This window comes from Ursus arctos, unplaced genomic scaffold (genome assembly GCF_023065955.2).
Source record: "Ursus arctos isolate Adak ecotype North America unplaced genomic scaffold, UrsArc2.0 scaffold_18, whole genome shotgun sequence".
Classification (NCBI taxonomy): Eukaryota; Metazoa; Chordata; class Mammalia; order Carnivora; family Ursidae; genus Ursus; species Ursus arctos.
This window is the reverse complement of record NW_026622852.1, coordinates 55,153,898-55,170,303: the sequence shown is the minus strand read 5'-3', so window position 1 is coordinate 55,170,303 and position 16,406 is coordinate 55,153,898. Positions and strand designations below refer to the sequence as shown.

The 16,406-nt window shown below is 59.2% G+C and overlaps 1 protein-coding gene across 4 annotated transcripts in view; it reads right to left on the bottom strand.

The window, feature by feature from the left end:
• Positions 1-16,406, bottom strand: part of HMCN2 (hemicentin 2) — a 149,405-nt gene that overhangs the window by 23,196 nt on the left and 109,803 nt on the right. For 3 of the 4 annotated variants that reach the window (XM_057313385.1, XM_048223413.2, XM_057313387.1), the window contains 20 exons: positions 16,242-16,401; positions 16,031-16,155; positions 15,388-15,571; positions 12,931-13,028; positions 12,164-12,430; positions 11,418-11,599; positions 10,884-10,965; positions 10,654-10,790; positions 9,920-10,061; positions 9,690-9,834; positions 8,737-8,864; positions 7,970-8,126; positions 7,105-7,226; positions 5,977-6,141; positions 4,769-4,876; positions 4,381-4,515; positions 3,858-3,992; positions 3,186-3,376; positions 2,051-2,264; positions 970-1,104 (listed from right to left, as the gene is read on the bottom strand). In XM_057313385.1, coding sequence (XP_057169368.1) covers positions 970-1,104; positions 2,051-2,264; positions 3,186-3,376; positions 3,858-3,992; positions 4,381-4,515; positions 4,769-4,876; positions 5,977-6,141; positions 7,105-7,226; positions 7,970-8,126; positions 8,737-8,864; positions 9,690-9,834; positions 9,920-10,061; positions 10,654-10,790; positions 10,884-10,965; positions 11,418-11,599; positions 12,164-12,430; positions 12,931-13,028; positions 15,388-15,571; positions 16,031-16,155; positions 16,242-16,401 — 3,012 coding nt within the window. The remainder of the gene's footprint in view (positions 1-969; positions 1,105-2,050; positions 2,265-3,185; positions 3,377-3,857; positions 3,993-4,380; positions 4,516-4,768; positions 4,877-5,976; positions 6,142-7,104; positions 7,227-7,969; positions 8,127-8,736; positions 8,865-9,689; positions 9,835-9,919; positions 10,062-10,653; positions 10,791-10,883; positions 10,966-11,417; positions 11,600-12,163; positions 12,431-12,930; positions 13,029-15,387; positions 15,572-16,030; positions 16,156-16,241; positions 16,402-16,406) is intronic. The other variant, XM_057313386.1, reaches the window with a different exon arrangement.

The following is a 16,406-nucleotide window of genomic DNA, read 5'->3' as shown; positions in this document are numbered from 1 at the left end:
TTATGAGTGTCAAATACTTGCTCTAATGGATGGATCGTCCCAGCTGCAGAGTACCTGCCAGGTACTTTGGGAAACAAAGACTACTTAGCCATTAGCACACATCAGTTGGGCACGGTAACACTGAGACTCCCCGATCCTCACTTCATGCAAATCTTTTTTTAAAAGATTTTATTTTATTTATTTATTTATTTATTTATTTATTTATTTATTTATTTATAGTGCATGAATGGGAGGAGGGGCAGAGGGAGAGAGAGAGCATCTTAAGCAGACCCTGTGCTGAGTGCAGAGTCTGACACAGGGCTCGATCCCACAACCCATGAGATCATGACCTGAGCCAAAATCAAGAGTCGGATGCTTAACCGACTGAGCCATGCAGGCACCCATGCAAATCTTAAATCATTCTTGGATGCCCAGGGTCAGTGTCCAGGCCTGCTGGTTTCCTAAGGCTGAAACCAGGTCCAGCTGTGTCCTGGAGCCTTGGGCTGCTCATTCCCCTCTGCGAAGCTCCACCCCACCCATCCTGAAAGGAAGCAAACTAAGTCACGGCATCATGGAGGGTTACCATGCTGCCCTTGACTGAGCAGGGCCGTGGGGGACAACTGGCAGGCTGGCAAGCTTCAGGTATTTTTCTGCCGGGGCACCTTGGCCCCCACGCCCTCCTTCTATACTGGCCCCATGCCGCTGAGGGAGCTGCCGCCTGCCAACTGGTCAGATCTCATTCTACTTTCAGCCAACTCATCTGGGGAACATACGAAATCCTGATGCTGGGGCTTTACCCCAGACAGGCTAGTTTTCGGAGTCAGAGGGGAAACCCGGGCCTCAGCATTTTCTGAAGTCCCCCAGGGGATCCTAAGGCACAGTCAGGGTGGGGGGTTACTAGTTCAGAGGTCAGGAGGTCTGTTTCTTAGAAAAACCAACAGATCGGGTTTAGTGGAGGTCTCAGGAAAGGCCACCAGGCTCACACCCTACCCTTCACGTGGACAAAGCTGACGGCCTGCACGCGGCCCACTCTGTTCTCGGCCCAGCAGATGTAGGTCCCGCTGTCCTCTCTGGTGACGGCCACCCGCTGCAGTGTGCTGCCCCCATCCTGCTCAGACACCCCCTCTGGTAGAAAAGAGATGCCCCAGAGGGTTTTGAGTCCAGGGTGCCAGGGACCCCTCCTGCCCTGAATACTTAACTCAGGCCGGGGTACCCAGCAGATGTTTAGCAAAGACATGAAAACGGGTGTCTCTTGCTGAGGGTGGGAGCTTGACCACGTCAGACCTGTTCACGGCAGGCACAGGCCACGGTAGAGGAAGCAGTGGAAGAAGCAGACTTCTATCATGTTCAAGTCCACACCGTGGGCTGGCTGCGTGGGCGAGGGTGGGCCTTTGGGGGCCTATTAACATGCACTTCCTGCATTAAACCAGTTTGCCCTCAGCACCCCTCTTATCTCCATCCCGAGATGAAGAAGCTGGGCTCAGAGAGGCTGACTCACTCCCCCAAACTCCCTCTCCGGGAGGTGGCAGGGTCCGGGCAAAGCCTTCCTCGCAGGTGCGCAAAGGTGAGCTTCTGAGCACATTTCATAGCACCTGGACTCTGGTTTAGGAGTGTCTGAAAATATCATTTTGCCGTGGAGGGGACTTAGCAATTCATTAATTCAGCAGACATTTACTGAGCACCTACCATATACCCTGTGCCCTGTGCAAGCCCTGTGTTTCTCTAAACATCAGCTGGGGACCAGCTGGGAGGACAGAACCCGCCCCCCAAGGAAAGGAGTTTGCCGAGGGGCCCACAGTGGGAGCAGCCGTGCCGGGCAGGAACACAAGCTCCCTCCCAGCCCTGAGGTCTTGGGGTTGGGTCTTTTTCGCAGGTGGCCTCTTGCCAGATTTGACATGTAACCCATCACATACAGCTACACGTATTTGCTCTGCTCCTCCCGCACGGGGCCAGGTCTGGAGACCCGGAACCCTGACACCCTCTTCTTCTCCACGAGGTTGGGTCTCCCCACCAGTCTGCCCTCCCCCCGGGGTCCCGGGTCCCCATCCACCCTCTCCCAGGAGGCCCAGACCCGTCACTGGCCGGTCGTTGATGGTCCAGCCAATGCGGGGGGTAGGGCTGCCCCGGGCCGCACAGCGAAGCCACAGCCTGTCCCCGAGGCGCAGGCTTCGGTCCCCAGGCAGGGTGGTGAAGACGGGCAGGGCCAGGATGCTGAGGTGTACGCGGCGGCGGGCGCGGCCCACGGCGTTCTCGGCCACGCAGGTGTAGGTCCCCGCGTCCCGGCTCTGTGGGCAGAGGAGGGGTCAGCCTGAGCACTGCCCCCTCCCGCAGCTCCTGGGGACCCCTTCTCCCGCAGGTTCCCTTGGAGCATGCAGCCCAGAGAGGTGAAGGGGCTTGCTCAAGGTCACACAGCCGGTAAATGGCTCTGCTTCACCGCTGCACCGCTGCGCCTCCCTGCTGCCTCCCTAACCCTCCAGGCCCTGACGGCACGGTGGTAACCACACCCAGATGTGCTGGACCCCTTGTTCGGGACGTCACCTGCACTCGCTCATCCGTGCTCCCGTCATCCCTGAGACAGGCCCCGTGTTGGGAGCCTTTTGTAGAGAGGACTCAGCCAAGCCCTGAGACGTTCCGTGGTGCACTGGAGCAGGGCCGGCGCACTCGCCCCTGTGCTATCTGGTTCCCTGCGCGGCAGGTCCGAGGACCCTGTGACTCGCCCCCCGCCCCCAGCCCCCAGCAGGTGCACCCACTGCCACCCATCCACCCGGAGAGAGGCCCGTTTGTAAGTACAGAATCTAAGTGCTGTTGTGGAAGTGGGGGTGGGGCTCAAACCCAGGCTCATGACAAGGACAGAGCAGAGTGAACAACCAGTGCAGTTTGGGGACACAGAGTCATCCCCTGCCCCGCCCCTGCCCCTCTCCATCCAGGGCTCCTTCCCTCCCTCAGCAATCAGCCACGGAGGTCCAGGGTCAAATCATGGTTCTGCCTCTTGGCAACAGTATGCCTTGGAAAAACTGGATACACTCTGAGCCTCGGTTCCTTCATCTGTACTCGGGGATTATAACACCCCTTTCCCCAGTTTCCTGGGGTTAAATGCTGCACGGGGCTCAGCACAGAGCATGACAAACAGGGGGTGCTCAGTGGAGGTTTTCTGCTCCTGTTGTCAATATGAACCCCCTTCGTGACACATACGGTGGGGGGCTCACCTCCAGGTTTTTCACCAGCAGCTCCCCAGAAGGCTGGAGGGTGAACTTCCCCTCGGCTCCGGACACGGGCTGGCCATCTTTTTCCCAGGCAATGCTGGGCTTAGGACTGCCACTGGCCGAGCAGGGCAAGATGGCGTGGGAGCCTTCGGTGGTGGACAGGTCAGGGAGGCCAGTCTCGATCACGGGAGGGACTGTGGGGAGAGGGCGGGTCACTTGGGGACAGGGGCTGGGCTAGGGGTGTCTGCCTCGCTCCAGGGCCCTAGGCGGTCGGCGTCCCCCTCGCCCCTTCCTGCAGCCCCATCTGCTGCCTCCGCCGCCTCTGTCATAGGCCACTGCCCGTGGACTGGACAGTTTGGGGACTGTGGAGTTTGGTGAAGCCGTGACAGGGTGATTCCAATGCACACACAATGGCTAAAGGGACAGAAATGGCTTTTGTTACTGGAAAGCCAAAACGAATGAGGGATGACCAGACCGCTGTCTCACGAAAGGTCAGAGAAGGCAGAGGGACCCGAGTCACTGTCTTTATAAAGGCAGACCTTGGGCACGACATGGGAGAAGATGCTTTTCCCTCAGTTCCTTCCTGAATACAAGGCATACTGGAGTAGGAAAGGACGCAGGGACGCCAAAGCCCCTAGCTCGCTGGGTCCACCTCAGCCCCTTCCCTGGGCCCACCTTGCACCACCAGCCGTGTTTTCCCCACAGCGCTGCCCGCGCTGTTCTGGGCAAGGCAAAAATAGTTCCCAGCATCCTCTGGGCTGACATGGATAATCCGCAGCTGTCCGGTGGGTAGGACCTGGGTACTCGCTCCTGGATTTGCGGGGAGGAAATCGGGGGCTGGTGGCTGGGGCAGCAGCACCACCGAGGAGGGCAGGAGGGCCACTTGGCCATTCTGTTTGACCAGGCAGCAAGTGACTTGTTGTGGTCACAGGGGTGGGGGGCACAGAGCCCCAGAGCCCAGCCAGGCTGCCCCTCCCCAGCCTCCCCACTCCGCCACGGAGTGCTCAGATAGACTGTCGAGCTCTGGCTGGGGAACAGACAGGTGGGCAGGCCATCCTGAGGTGAAGCGGACTCATGGACTTGCTGGGACCTCCCAGCAGGCCTGCAGAGCCCCCCCATGACCCCCACCCCAACCGGGGCAGGCGGGAGGACCCCAGGCCCATACTGTTCTTCCCCTGCGGGTGCTGACGAGACTCACCGGCGGGGATGCTGAGCCCCTCCTTCTGCCAGGTGATGCTTGGCCGGGGGATGCCTGAAGCCTCGCAAGGCAGCAGCACCTCCTTTGCCACCAGTGCCCGGACCACACTGGGCAGAGGCTTCACCACGGGGGGCGCTGCAAGGGGACAGGGCTGCAGAGGTCCCTGGGGACTCCTTTAACACCCAAGCTCCTCTCACCAGTGCCCCCTTCCCCCCCCCCCCCCCCGAGCACCCAAGAGAGGAGCCTCTACAGGAACAGGGGATTCCTGAAATGCAGCACAGAGGACTCAGGTGGGCCGATTCTTTTTTCCCAAGGAATCCCATCGGGGAGTCACCTCCCTACTCAGCCCTACCTGCCTCTAGCTCTCCCCCTGCCAGGAGGTGCTTACCTTGCACAGTAAGGACCATGTGCTTGTGGGCCACACCTGCAGAATTGCGGGCCGTGCAGGTGTAGCGGCCACTGTGGATGGGGAGGGCCTGCCCGAGCTCCAGGGCACCTGTGGGTGGCAACAGGGTGTGGAGAGGGGACAGATGTCCCTTACCCACCCCCGCCCTGGTATCTCTCTTGCAGGCCACTCCACCTGCCTCCCTGCCCATCTGTAAGCAGCACAGGAAAACCTGGGTTTGAGGCCTGCCTATGCTCCCTGTCTGGAGCATAACTGTGGGCAAGTCCCTTCCACTCTTGGGGCCTCAGTTTCCCTATGGGTATAACGAGGAATCAGACAGGATGGTCTCTAGAATCTTCACGCTGTGCTGTTCCAGCATCTACCACTGCCCTGCCTAGAATCCCTGGTCCACCCCTAGTTCCACGAGCCCTCACCCTACTACTTTTCCATGTTCTGCTCAAAACTTGCCTCCTCCAGGAAGCCTTCCCGGATTACTACTTCATCTGTCCTCTCTTTGCCCTGTCTTCCTTAGTCTTGGGTGCTCAATGAACACCGTTTTCACCTTCCTAGACCACCCCAGCCCCAGATGGAGACAGAACCTCAGTTTCTTTTACATGATAGGCTTCTCTGTAACCGACTGTCAGAAGAAAGGGTTCTACTGCTTCGGAAGTGTTTGAAAACCGCAGATCTGGCCAGTGGTGCTCAGGCTTTAGGATTTCACTAGCTCACCAACTAACAAATAAATGTAATTTGGAGAATCCCCATAAAGTGGCCAACTTTTAATTCTGACAAGCAAAGACATTTCAAAAGCACCCATCTACTATCATCTTGATTTCATAAACAAAAGGAATTTCCAACACCAAAATATTAAGAAAAATACAATTTCAGAGTAAAGGAAAACCCTTCTGATGAGAGCAAACTAGCTTTATGAAAACTCTTACGCAGCTGTTACTTCCCTTGTGCCGCCATGAAGCGGCACCGACCTGCCAACTAACATCAGGGAACCAGGGACGAACATCAACACGTGAGTGCGCGCGTGGGGCTACGAAGGCCCAGAGAGGGTGAAGGGTTCCCCTAGGTCACACAGCAGGGAATGGCAGAACCAGGCCGGGACGCTCCATCTTGCTCTCCCACCTGGCTCCAACGGTCTGCTTTCACCCCCTCTGCCCAATCCCCCCAGTCTCCACTCTCCATGGCTCCCCCTTACTTACCTGAAGGCAATACACGGTAGCCGTTCCCCCGCATCCCCAGCTGGGTGCCTGCCTTGCTCCAGGACACGACCGGGGCCGGGACACCCGTGCTGTGGCACGTGAGGACCACGGGTGCCATCCTGGTCACAGTGAAGTCTGTCTGGTCGTCGGCAATGGTGGGAGGCACTATAATGCAAGACGAGGCTTGAGGCCCCACCGAGGCCCACGGGGACCACATAGCCAGGGAGCCAGGTGAATGAGAGCTAGCAACAGAGACTAAGACACAGGTGACATTAGTGACGAAGGGCCAGGGAGGGAGGGGCAACAGAGAGGGGTCACATCTGCTCACTTGGGAAGTATTTTTTGCAGGGTTTTGAGGTACGGTTATTGTTTATTTTTTTATTTTTTAAATATTTTGTTTATTTATTTGACACAGAGAGAGAGAACACAAGCAGGGGGAGCTGCAGGCAGAGGGAGAGGGAGAAGCAAGGAGCCTGATGTGGGGCTCGATCCCAGGACCCTGGATCATGACCTGAGCCAAAGGCAGATGCTTAACCAACCCAGGCACACCTAGGGTACAGTTATTAACTGCTTTCTGTAGAGATACCAGCAAGGTATCTCTGGAGTGTTTCATAAGAGAAAGGAGCCTTCACAAGAGTGGGAGCTCAGAGTTGGGGAGGCCAGAGAAGGCCTCTGGGGAAAGTGCCATATAACCTGAGATCTGAAGGAAGTGCAAGGGTCCGCTGGGTGAAGGGCAAAGGAAAGAGTTCAGAGCAGAGGGAATGGCATTTGCAGAGGAACAGCATATGCAAAGGCCCTGAGGTAGGCCTCGGGGTGAGCTGAACCTGGGGGCATGGAGGATGGCGGTTGGCTGGGCCAGCATGCACAGTCCCTGTGGACCCAGGTGACACCTTTGCATTCTATCCTGAGTGCAGTGGGCAGCCGTGAAGGGAGGAATTTTCACTAGGGTGATGATAAGGTCAGACTGGGGTTTAGAATAATCTGGATTGGGGAGAGGACTCTCCTGAGAGCTCCTGCATGCCAGGAACAGTGCTGGAGTCGGGGCTGTGTCAGTGTGGGGCTAGGTGGGGTCAGGAGAGGCAGGCGACGCCCCCATCCTGTCTTCTCCCTCTTCCTGTTCCAACTCACCGTGGATGGTCACCTGGTAGAGCCTGCGGGCCTCGCCCACCTCATTGCTCACCACGCACTCAAACTGGGCTGAGTCCTGGGGGCCAGGAGCTGCCAGGAGCAGGGCGTTGGAGGGCAGGAGCCTGGGATGGACAGACAGATGGTTGGCTGCTAAGCGACAGGCCTGGCTGACCAGGAGCTCAGCCAGCTGTGACCTACCTGCCCAGCAGTCTGGATGCAGAGGACCGGGTGTCTCATGACTAATTTCTCCTCTGGGATCTGCCCCCCAGCTCTGAATCTAGGAATTTCTTCTAGAAATTTCTACTCTTAAAGGTCTGGCTGTTGAGCTTGTGGGCAAGTTTAAAGTTCGTCCCCGTGTTTCTCTATTACCCCGTATGCTTTCTGCAATCACCAGCTCTGACAACTTCTGTACCAGCGACCGTATCCGAGCTCTTTACCAGCACAGCTCAGGATGGGTGAGCACCTGCTTTAGCTGAAAGCTCCGTGCCGGCCTGGCACCTGACACAACAAATATCTGGTGTATTAACGGGTGAACTGACTCCTTTAATGCACCCTGGGGTCATTTCATGATCAGCTGCCTTTGAGAAAGGGGGAGACGCGTATCCAGGCTCAGCCGAACTCAGGCCTCCAGGTATCGACAATGTCAGGCCCCAGCAGCTGTAATGGTATTAAACCCCCTGTCGGGCATCTCGGTGTGAAGACTGTCCTAGACCCCTGAGGTCGGGACACAGATCCTGGTGCTGGCTTTGTTGAGGACCCGAGTGCTTCCCTGCCTTGTTTCTGACCGGGCTCCCCACTGTGAAACGGGCACCCCCTTCCCCACCCTGAGCACCTCATGGTGCCACCCCGAGGCCCAGCTCCGTACCGGTAAGCACCCTGCTGCAGACGGAAATCCAGCTTCTGTCCATCCTTCCACCAGACCACCCGGGGCTTGGGGGAGCCACTGGCTTCGCAGGGCAGTGAGGTAGGGGTGTGGGCCGTCAGGGTCAAGTTGGAGGGGCCAGGGGTGATGGCTGGAGGCTCTGGGGAGAGACAAGGAGATCCACATATTGTCAGGAGACAGGGTGCAGGCTGGAGGTAGGGGCAGGGGGTATTCTCACCACCATCTACCCATCCTCTGTGGGCAGGGGAGAGGCAGGAGACATTCTGCAGGCATCTTCCGACAGCCTCTCAAATCTGGGGTGATGGGACCTTTGCTCGCCCCCCCAAGTTGGCAGCCCCCTAACCACCTCTCCCTGAATATAGCCCTCAGGGTCCCACTCCTCATCAGCCCTGCCTGAGGCCAGCGCCCAGCAGAGCGGCCCCCACCAAGGGGATCCATTGGAGCGAGAAGAGCAGATTAGAGGGTCTGGTACAGTGATTCTGAGTCCTCTCCTTGCAAATGTTTTCTATCTGTGCACGTTCGATACAAGAGTAGAGAATTAAGTGTATGCGCTCGATACATAAAATAAACATGCATCTTTTGAGTCTGCCTGTTTACAAGTTTTACTCATAGGCCTCATAGTCAAGAACGACGAGAGACCGTGGCTCTTGGCTCCTGAAAGCAAGGATGAACCCAGAAACCGAGCAGGACCCAGCCCAGACCGGGGATGGACACTGAAGGCGAGGAGCATGCCTTCCCTTGTCACCTACCAAAGACCTGGAGATCGCAGCCTTGCCGATCAGAGCCTGCCGAATTGGATGCCAGGCAGAGGTAGTGGCCGGCGTCCTGGGCAAGGACTGGCTGGATCCTCAGGGAACCCTCGGGCAGAACCTGCAGCCTGGAATGGAGCGAGAGGGTTGCTATGGAGACCAGCCGCCTAGGGAGGCCCTTGGAGGGGCTGGACCCTGGTGGTGTCTCCTCCGCCCCTGGCTGTCCCGGCAGGAAAGGGCTAACTCCGGAGTCCTGCATCTGTAAGGCCAAGGTCAGAGGAGGTCACAGCCATGGGCAGCTCCTTACACCCCAACCCAGCATCAGGGGGCCTCCCGTGCTCCCACCTGGGCCCAGCTTCTCCCTAAGAGTCAGCAGGCCGCAGCATCCAGAAAGCACCCTCTCTGAGTATGCCCCCACAATCTGAGGACTGCCCCTTCCCGGGGCCACGTCAGGGCTGCACCCTAGCCAGCGGGATGGGATGAGCCGGACCAGCTGGACTCAGGCTGGACCAGTGGAATGTTCTACCCTGGGAACTGGGATCATCGGGCAGGTCTCTAGACTCTGCAAGTTGCATGAACTCAGAAGCTATAACTTGGGAGCGGGGGGTGGGGGGGGCCAGGGGGTCCGTCTCTGCCATGTTCACAGAGAAAGGTGTAGAAAATTGGTCTGAGAGAAGGACACACACACACACACACACACACACACAGGCCGGAAGCCCCTCCCACAGAAACAGAGATGAGCCACCAAGAGTCAAAACCAGACAGACAGACAGACAGACAGACAGGATAGATAGCCACCCGGGGTTCTTGACACCCTCAATGCCCTGGACAAGCCTATTTCTTGGGTTCTGAGAAGACCCGCGTGCTGGCCACACAGCCATCTTTCTGCCCCAACCGCCCAGGCAGTTTCTGCTTAGAACCCGCCCCCGAGACCCTCCCAGTCCAGCTCCCACCTGGGGCTGTCAGGATCCAGGGGGGCTCCGTCCTTCCGCCAGCTCACGAGGGGTGGGGGGGCGCCGTCCACCTGGCAGGGCAGCAGGGCCGTCTGGTTCACGGAGGCGTTCACTACGGCCGGTCCTGGCTGGATGGTGGGCACCGCTGGGGGAGGGGCACAGAGGGAGTGGGTGCGGGGAGCCTGCGGCTCTCAGAAGGGCCAGCGTGGGGCAGGGCGAGGCCCACTCACTGTGGATCTCCACACGGAAGGCCACGCTGGTGCTGCCCGCGGCGTTGTGGGCCGTGCAGCTGTAGTCGCCCCTGTCGGCCGTGCTCAGGGCCTGCAGCTGGAGGAACCTGCCCTGCTCCGGGAACTGGGTGTGGGCGTCTGCCTGCAGAGTCCCCAGGGCGGAGAGACCCTCGTTAGTGCCAGCCCCCAGGCACCAGGCGCGGAGGACCAAGGAACCAGGGGGGCGGGATGGTGGCCTCTGCCCCGTTCTGGGCTGGCCTATAGATGCCCAACTGACACCCCTCTGGGGGAAATAGGCTCCTGTGGGAGGGACGGAGCCTCCCACCCCGGGCTCTGCCCATCCAGATGCTGCAGAGGGGGCTCATGGTCCGATCAGGAGCTGGAGCTTCTAGAAGACCTACAATCCTTGGTCCCCATTTTGTGGGGGGGGGGGGGTAAGCACAGAGAACCTCAGTCACTAGCCCCGGGTCACCCAGCCACCACGTGTAGCTCGAAGGTATAATGGGAAGAACACAGATGTGCATCAGAAGCCAGGCTGTAAATCCTAGCCTTGCCTCAGTGTCCCCATCCATAAAACGGGATGACAGTAATAACAGGAGTACAGGACACCAGGAGAGCGGGGACGCGAAGTACTGGCCCCGGGGCAGTCCCTCGGCACGGAGATCTAGTCTGCAGGGTCTGGGGCCTGAGCGGCACAGAAGGTGGCGCCCCCGGGTCCCCAGCCGGGCACCCACCTGCAGCAGGATGCCATCCCGGTGCCATTCAATCTCGGGTGCTGGTTCCGCCTCCACCGAGCACTCCAGAACGAGCTGCCCCGGAGCCAGGCCGACCACAGAGCGGGGGCCTTGGGGCCCAATAACGTGTGGGGGGCCTAGGTGGGCAGCAGAGAGGGCGTGAGAGGCGGACCTGCCCCTGTAGGTCCCATCCTGCCTCCCTCTCCTGCCTCCCCCTTGGCACCCCCTACCTTGAACCCTGACCCGGAAGCTCTTCTCGACTTCGCCAGCAGGGCTCTGGGCCAGGCAAGTGTATAGCCCAGCATCGCCCACCTGGGGACAGAGCAGGGTGAGCAACTGCCTCTGGCTCCAGCCTGCCTACCTCCCGACCCGGTTTGCTTCCTCCACAACTAAGGACCGAGGATTCAGTCTCAGGCCAGCTGAGTCTGCCACCCTGCCTTCCCAATCATTCCCCTCTCTGGGATGCTGCTTCTCTACCTCCACCTCACCCTTGCTTTATGGCTAGGGCAAAGCCTGCCTCCTCCAGGAAGTGCCCCTTGACTGCACCAGCCCTCCTCTGGTTGGGCTGGGGAGTTATCTGGTTTCTGCTTCAGCCTTGGCTCTGACGTGGCTGGGAGCTCTGGAGGGCATGGCCCAGGTGGGTGGTCTCCACATGCTCACCCCATACAAAGGAGGAGCTCAGCCTAACTGCCAAGGGCTGCCAGGTCCTTCTCTTCCCCCCTCCCCTCCCTCAGCCTCATCCCACAGCAGCAGGCCAGCAGCACCTGAACACCTTCCATCCGCAGCACCCTGTTGCTGTCCTCAGGCCTGCTCAGGGCCAGCCCGTCCTTATGCCAGGTGATGTTGGGCGGGGGGGTGCCCCGGGCATCACAGTGGAGCTCCATGGGAGAGCCGGCGGTCAGCAACAGCTCTGCAGGCTGGCCTGAGTCCTCGATGTGGGGGGGATCTGCAAGATACCCGCCCGGGGTCAGCCGTGGCAGCTGCACCCAGCATGCTGGGAGCTGGGGTTCATCTCCCACCCCCCACCATCCAGAGGCTGACCCAGATGGGGCCACAGATAGGCGGGTGGGGGTGGTACTGGAGGATCCTTAGAACTCCAGAAACCAGGGACCCCTTTGCCTGGGCCAATTATATGTGCTTGAAAACCAGTACAGAGATAGCCGACACAGATCTTTCCAACATGGCCCGAAATTAGCACAATCTTGCGCCTGAGGCTCCAGGCTCTGCCTTCAGATTTCAGTGGCCCTTTGTCTGTTCCTGCTTTACAAGGTTTGGGGGACAAAGCTGAGGAGCACAGACCCAGGAGAAGAAAGGGCCACGTAGCCCTTCTAGGTAGCAGGCAGGCCGGCATCTCGTATGAGCTGGCTTTCCCCCCAAGGCCTGCACCCCGGCGCCAGGCCCTGGGGACATCCACCGGGGGACTCACCTCCTCACCACCTTCTCCATCGCCCCCAGAGGCCCACCCTGCGCCCAGGCCCAGAGAAGCTGGCGCTGGGGGCAGAGCACTCACCCATCACTGTCAGCTGGAAATGCCTCCTGGCTTCCCCCGCCTCGCTCACGGCCACGCAGGAGTAGGTCCCCGAGTCAGCAGCTCCTGCTGTCTCCAGCTGCAGGCTGGGCCCTTGTTCCAGGCTCTGGGGCAACAAGGGCTCCCCATCCTTCATCCACGACACTAGGGGCAGGGGGCTTCCCCGGGCTTCGCAGGGGAGGACCACCGAGGAGCCACGGACCACCGCCACGTCATTCTGGAACTCCACTGGCTCCAGGACAGGGGGCACTGCACAGGGCAAAAGACGGGGCAGGAGTCTTTTTATTCCGCGCCAGGTGACCCTCACGCTTGGATCTTCGCACAGGCTGTTCTCATTATTGGTCAGAACGCCCTTCTCCTAGACAATTCCTTCTCATCTCCAGTCTTCAGCTTAGACCTCACCTCCTCCAGGAAGCCTTCCCTGAACTCCCCAGGCCAGCTGAAGAGCCCTCCTCTGTGCTTCCACAGCTCCCTGTCCTTCCTCTGGTGTCACTAGTTGCCTGGGATTGTGATGCCTCTTTACACAGCTATTTCCTGCACTGACCTCCTAGGGGCAGGGGTCAGCTCTGCTCACTGCTGCATCCCGGTGCCTGGTAAGGCCCTGGTACAGCACAGTGTCTAACAGCTGCTTGTGAGATGAATGAATGAGCAACCAAAGCAATCAAAGACTGAGTCTCTGTGTTTGCATCCCAAGGCCAAAGACACACTTATTCTCCAACAACCCCCCACCCCCGCGCGCCGGTCCGTACCGTGCACCTGCAAGGTGAAGTTCCTGTCGGTCACGCCAGCTGGGCTTGCAGCCACACAGGTGAAGACACCAGAATCTGCCAGCTGCACCTGGGAAATCCTGAACCCCCCCGAGAAGGGTGGAGGGGAAAAGGGGGGGGGTGTCTCCACGGAAATGGTCCCATTCTTTTCCTGTCTCCCAGTGGCTTACCTGCCAGAGACGCAGCTCAGAAACTCCCACCTGAACGGGCCCGGACTCTGCCTAACCCCCTTTCCTGGCTCCCTGGTGCCCCCAGAGAAAAGCTGCAGACTCTCTGGCCCCTGCTGCCTTTTCTGACTCACCTCCTTCTGAAGCCAGACTTCCTGCTTTCCCAATTCCGCGGGCTGCGCTGTCCCGCTCAAGGAGCGGGACACCGGCCTGCCCCTACCCCTCTTCTAGCCCATTCCTTTTCACCTTTAGAACTCACCAGAGTCGCCTCCCCTGTCTGTGCCCCCCACCTCCTCTCCGAGTCCCTCTGGCCCTGACCATCCCTTCTAAGCTGGTCTTGTCAATGTCCCCAGTGACCTTGAAACATGTCTCTGCTGGACTCCTGGGACAGCACGCTTTCCTGGAGTGCCTCCCCCACCTTCCCTATCCCCCTGCCTGCTCCTCCTTCCTGGGGCCTTAGAACCATCCTAATACCAGCTGCCAGGGGTGCAGTCCACACTCACACCGGGCAGGGGGTGGGCTGCATCCCGTCCTGGCTTCCAGCACCACCTGTTTGCCGACAATCCCCAAACGTCTACAGCCCTGAACTCCTGAGTGGAGCAGCAAACACCTGGCTCGAATCCTCTCTGGCTGCCTAAGAACCTCTCAAACCAACATATTCAAACAGAACTCGGCCTCCCCCTCAACCTGCCCACCTCCACTGTGGTCCGATCTCAGAAAACACCTCCCATGGACCTCAGCCTTCCAGGTTCCTGGATGCAGGCCGCAGAGCCGTGCTCCACTCCCCCGCCTCCCACCTCTGACCACCTCCACCACCACGGCTGTGACCCAGGCCGCATGGCGACTCCCCCTCACCCCCCTCCTGCCCTGCCCTTGGCCCCACGGTCTCTTGTCCACCCAGCAGCCGGAAGGATCCTCTAAACACCTAAGTCACAAGCTAAAAGGATTTAGGGACTTGAACAGATATTCGCACACCCGTGTTCATAGCAGCATTATGCACAGTAGCCAAAAAGTGGGAGCAACCCACATGTCCGCTGACAGATGAATGGATGAACAAGGTGTGGTCTGTCCGTGCCGCGGACTGTCACCCAGCCTTAAAAAGCAAGGGCATTCTGACACCTGCTACAACACGGAGGAGCCTCGAGGACATCCTGCCGAGTGGGGTAAGGCCAGTCCCCAAAAGACAACTACTGTGTGAGTCCACGGATGTTGGTCCCTAGAGTTGTCAAGTTCGTACAGACAGGAAGTAGAATGGGGGTTGCCAAGGATGGGGGGAGTGCAGGGGGAAATGGGGACACAGGTTCAGCTTGGGAAGATGACAAAGTTCTGGAGATGGATGGGGTGATGGTCACACGATTGTGTGACTGTACTTAATGCCCCTGAACTGTACACTTAAACATGGTTACAATGATCAATTTTATGTGTATTTTACCATAAAAGAATTTTAAGTCATATCATGAGGCTTCTCTACTGAACACCCTGCCCCCTGGGCTCTCCATCTGTCCTTAGGAAAACCCAGGTCTTTTAAAGGACTTACAAGTCCTATGTCACCTGGTCTCCCCTCAAACCCACCCACCCTATTCCTTGAACACACAGGCACATGCCCACCTCAGGGCCTTTGAACACTCCTCCTGGAAGCTCTTCTCCATGGAATCCACCCAGCTTCCTCTCCTAAATCCTTCCACCTCTGTGCAAATATCACCTTCTCTGAGTGCCTATCGCTGACCACCCTACAGTCCCAGCCTCCCCTGCCACCTCCCATTTATTCTTCATGCTACTTTGTTCTTCAGAGCATGTGCCCCTGGTGACATTCCTCTGCTACAGCTGCTTAATTTCCATTCTCCCCCGCGATCAAGCAGCTAGGGGAGGGGCTTTATTTTGCTCACTGCTCTATCCCAGTGCCTGGAACCGCACCTGCAACAGCCAGCACTCCAAAAGATTGAAGAATGCCTGAAGACTTTGCTCAGAAACCTTCTTCCAGGAAGCCTTCCCTGATTTCCTCCACCCCAAGGCAGGCTGAGTTGGATACAACCAGATGTCATCACCTGGATCCGTGCCTCCCTCCCTGGGCTGCGAGAGCCTGAGAGCAGAGGCCCCTTTTATCTCTGGAATTTTTGGGGGGAGTGGGGGGCCCTCACTCTCCCCATCATAAACCTCTGTACGTTCACATTATTTTTATTTGAAAAGCATTCAGAGGTGTTCTGAAACCCAAGCTGCCTGAAGAGTGGGCCTGGGACCAGCGGGCCCAGGGGCCGAGGAGCCGCTCCCTTACCTGAGGGTGCGGCCGGAGCTGTGGAGGCGAGTGCGCTGCGAAAGCGGGAGGGGCAGGCCGTCCTTGAGCCAGCTCACGCGGATGGGCCCAGAGCCCCGGACGGGGCAGGCCATGGTCACCAGCTCCCCGGGCCTGCTCACCAGGGTCCCCGAGCTCTCTGCCCACTGCTCGATGGTGGGAGGGACTGGGGGTGGGCAGAGAGAAAAAGGGGGCGATGAGGGGTTTAGGAAGAGGGTCTGGGTGGGGGAGATGGGCTCTTCTCGGGCAAATTCCAGGCAGCAGCTACCATCTTGTATGGGGTTCTCAGAGCCACATCCTTGCCAGGTGAGGATGAAGCCCACCACGTGGGGGCCCAGGCTTACCCCGTGGCTCTATTCGTATCTCCCCTATTCCTCAACTCTCCCATCACACCCCGGGGCTGGAGCTGCTTGTGTCTCTGGTCTCAGAACGGGATGCAGAGGCCCAGAGAGGTCAGAGGGTGGCCTGGCTCATAGTGTGGGCATGGCTGGGCTTGAGGCGGGACTCCTGCATCCTGGCCCCAGCACCACCCTCCAGATGCCCCGGCGGAGGCCCCACTGTGGCCAGGCCGCCGCAGCCCCGGGATGGCAGAGCCCCCGCAGCTCCTCGCCCTGCAGCCGCTCACCCAGCACGCTCACTGTGTGCAGCCTGGCGTCCTCCCCCGCCGCGTTGTGGGCCACGCAGGTGTAGGCGCCCGAGTCCTCGGCCTTCAGGCCCTTCAGCACCAGGGTGCCGCCGTCCAGGTAAAAACTGCACGGGGACAGAGAGCCGGGAGCTGGCACATCAGGGTCTGTGGTGCAGCCTGGGGACCCGGGAGGGCACAGGCCGGGCCTTACCGGAGGTGGGGGCCCACACCCTGGTCCAGCGGGCCACCGTCTTTCAGCCAGGTCACGTCGGGCGGTGGCTGCCCGTCCGCCTCACAGTCCAGCCGCACCTCCTGCCCTTCCAGGACACTGTGCTCCTGGGTGGCGCCCGAGCTCCGGATCTGGGGGGCCACTGTG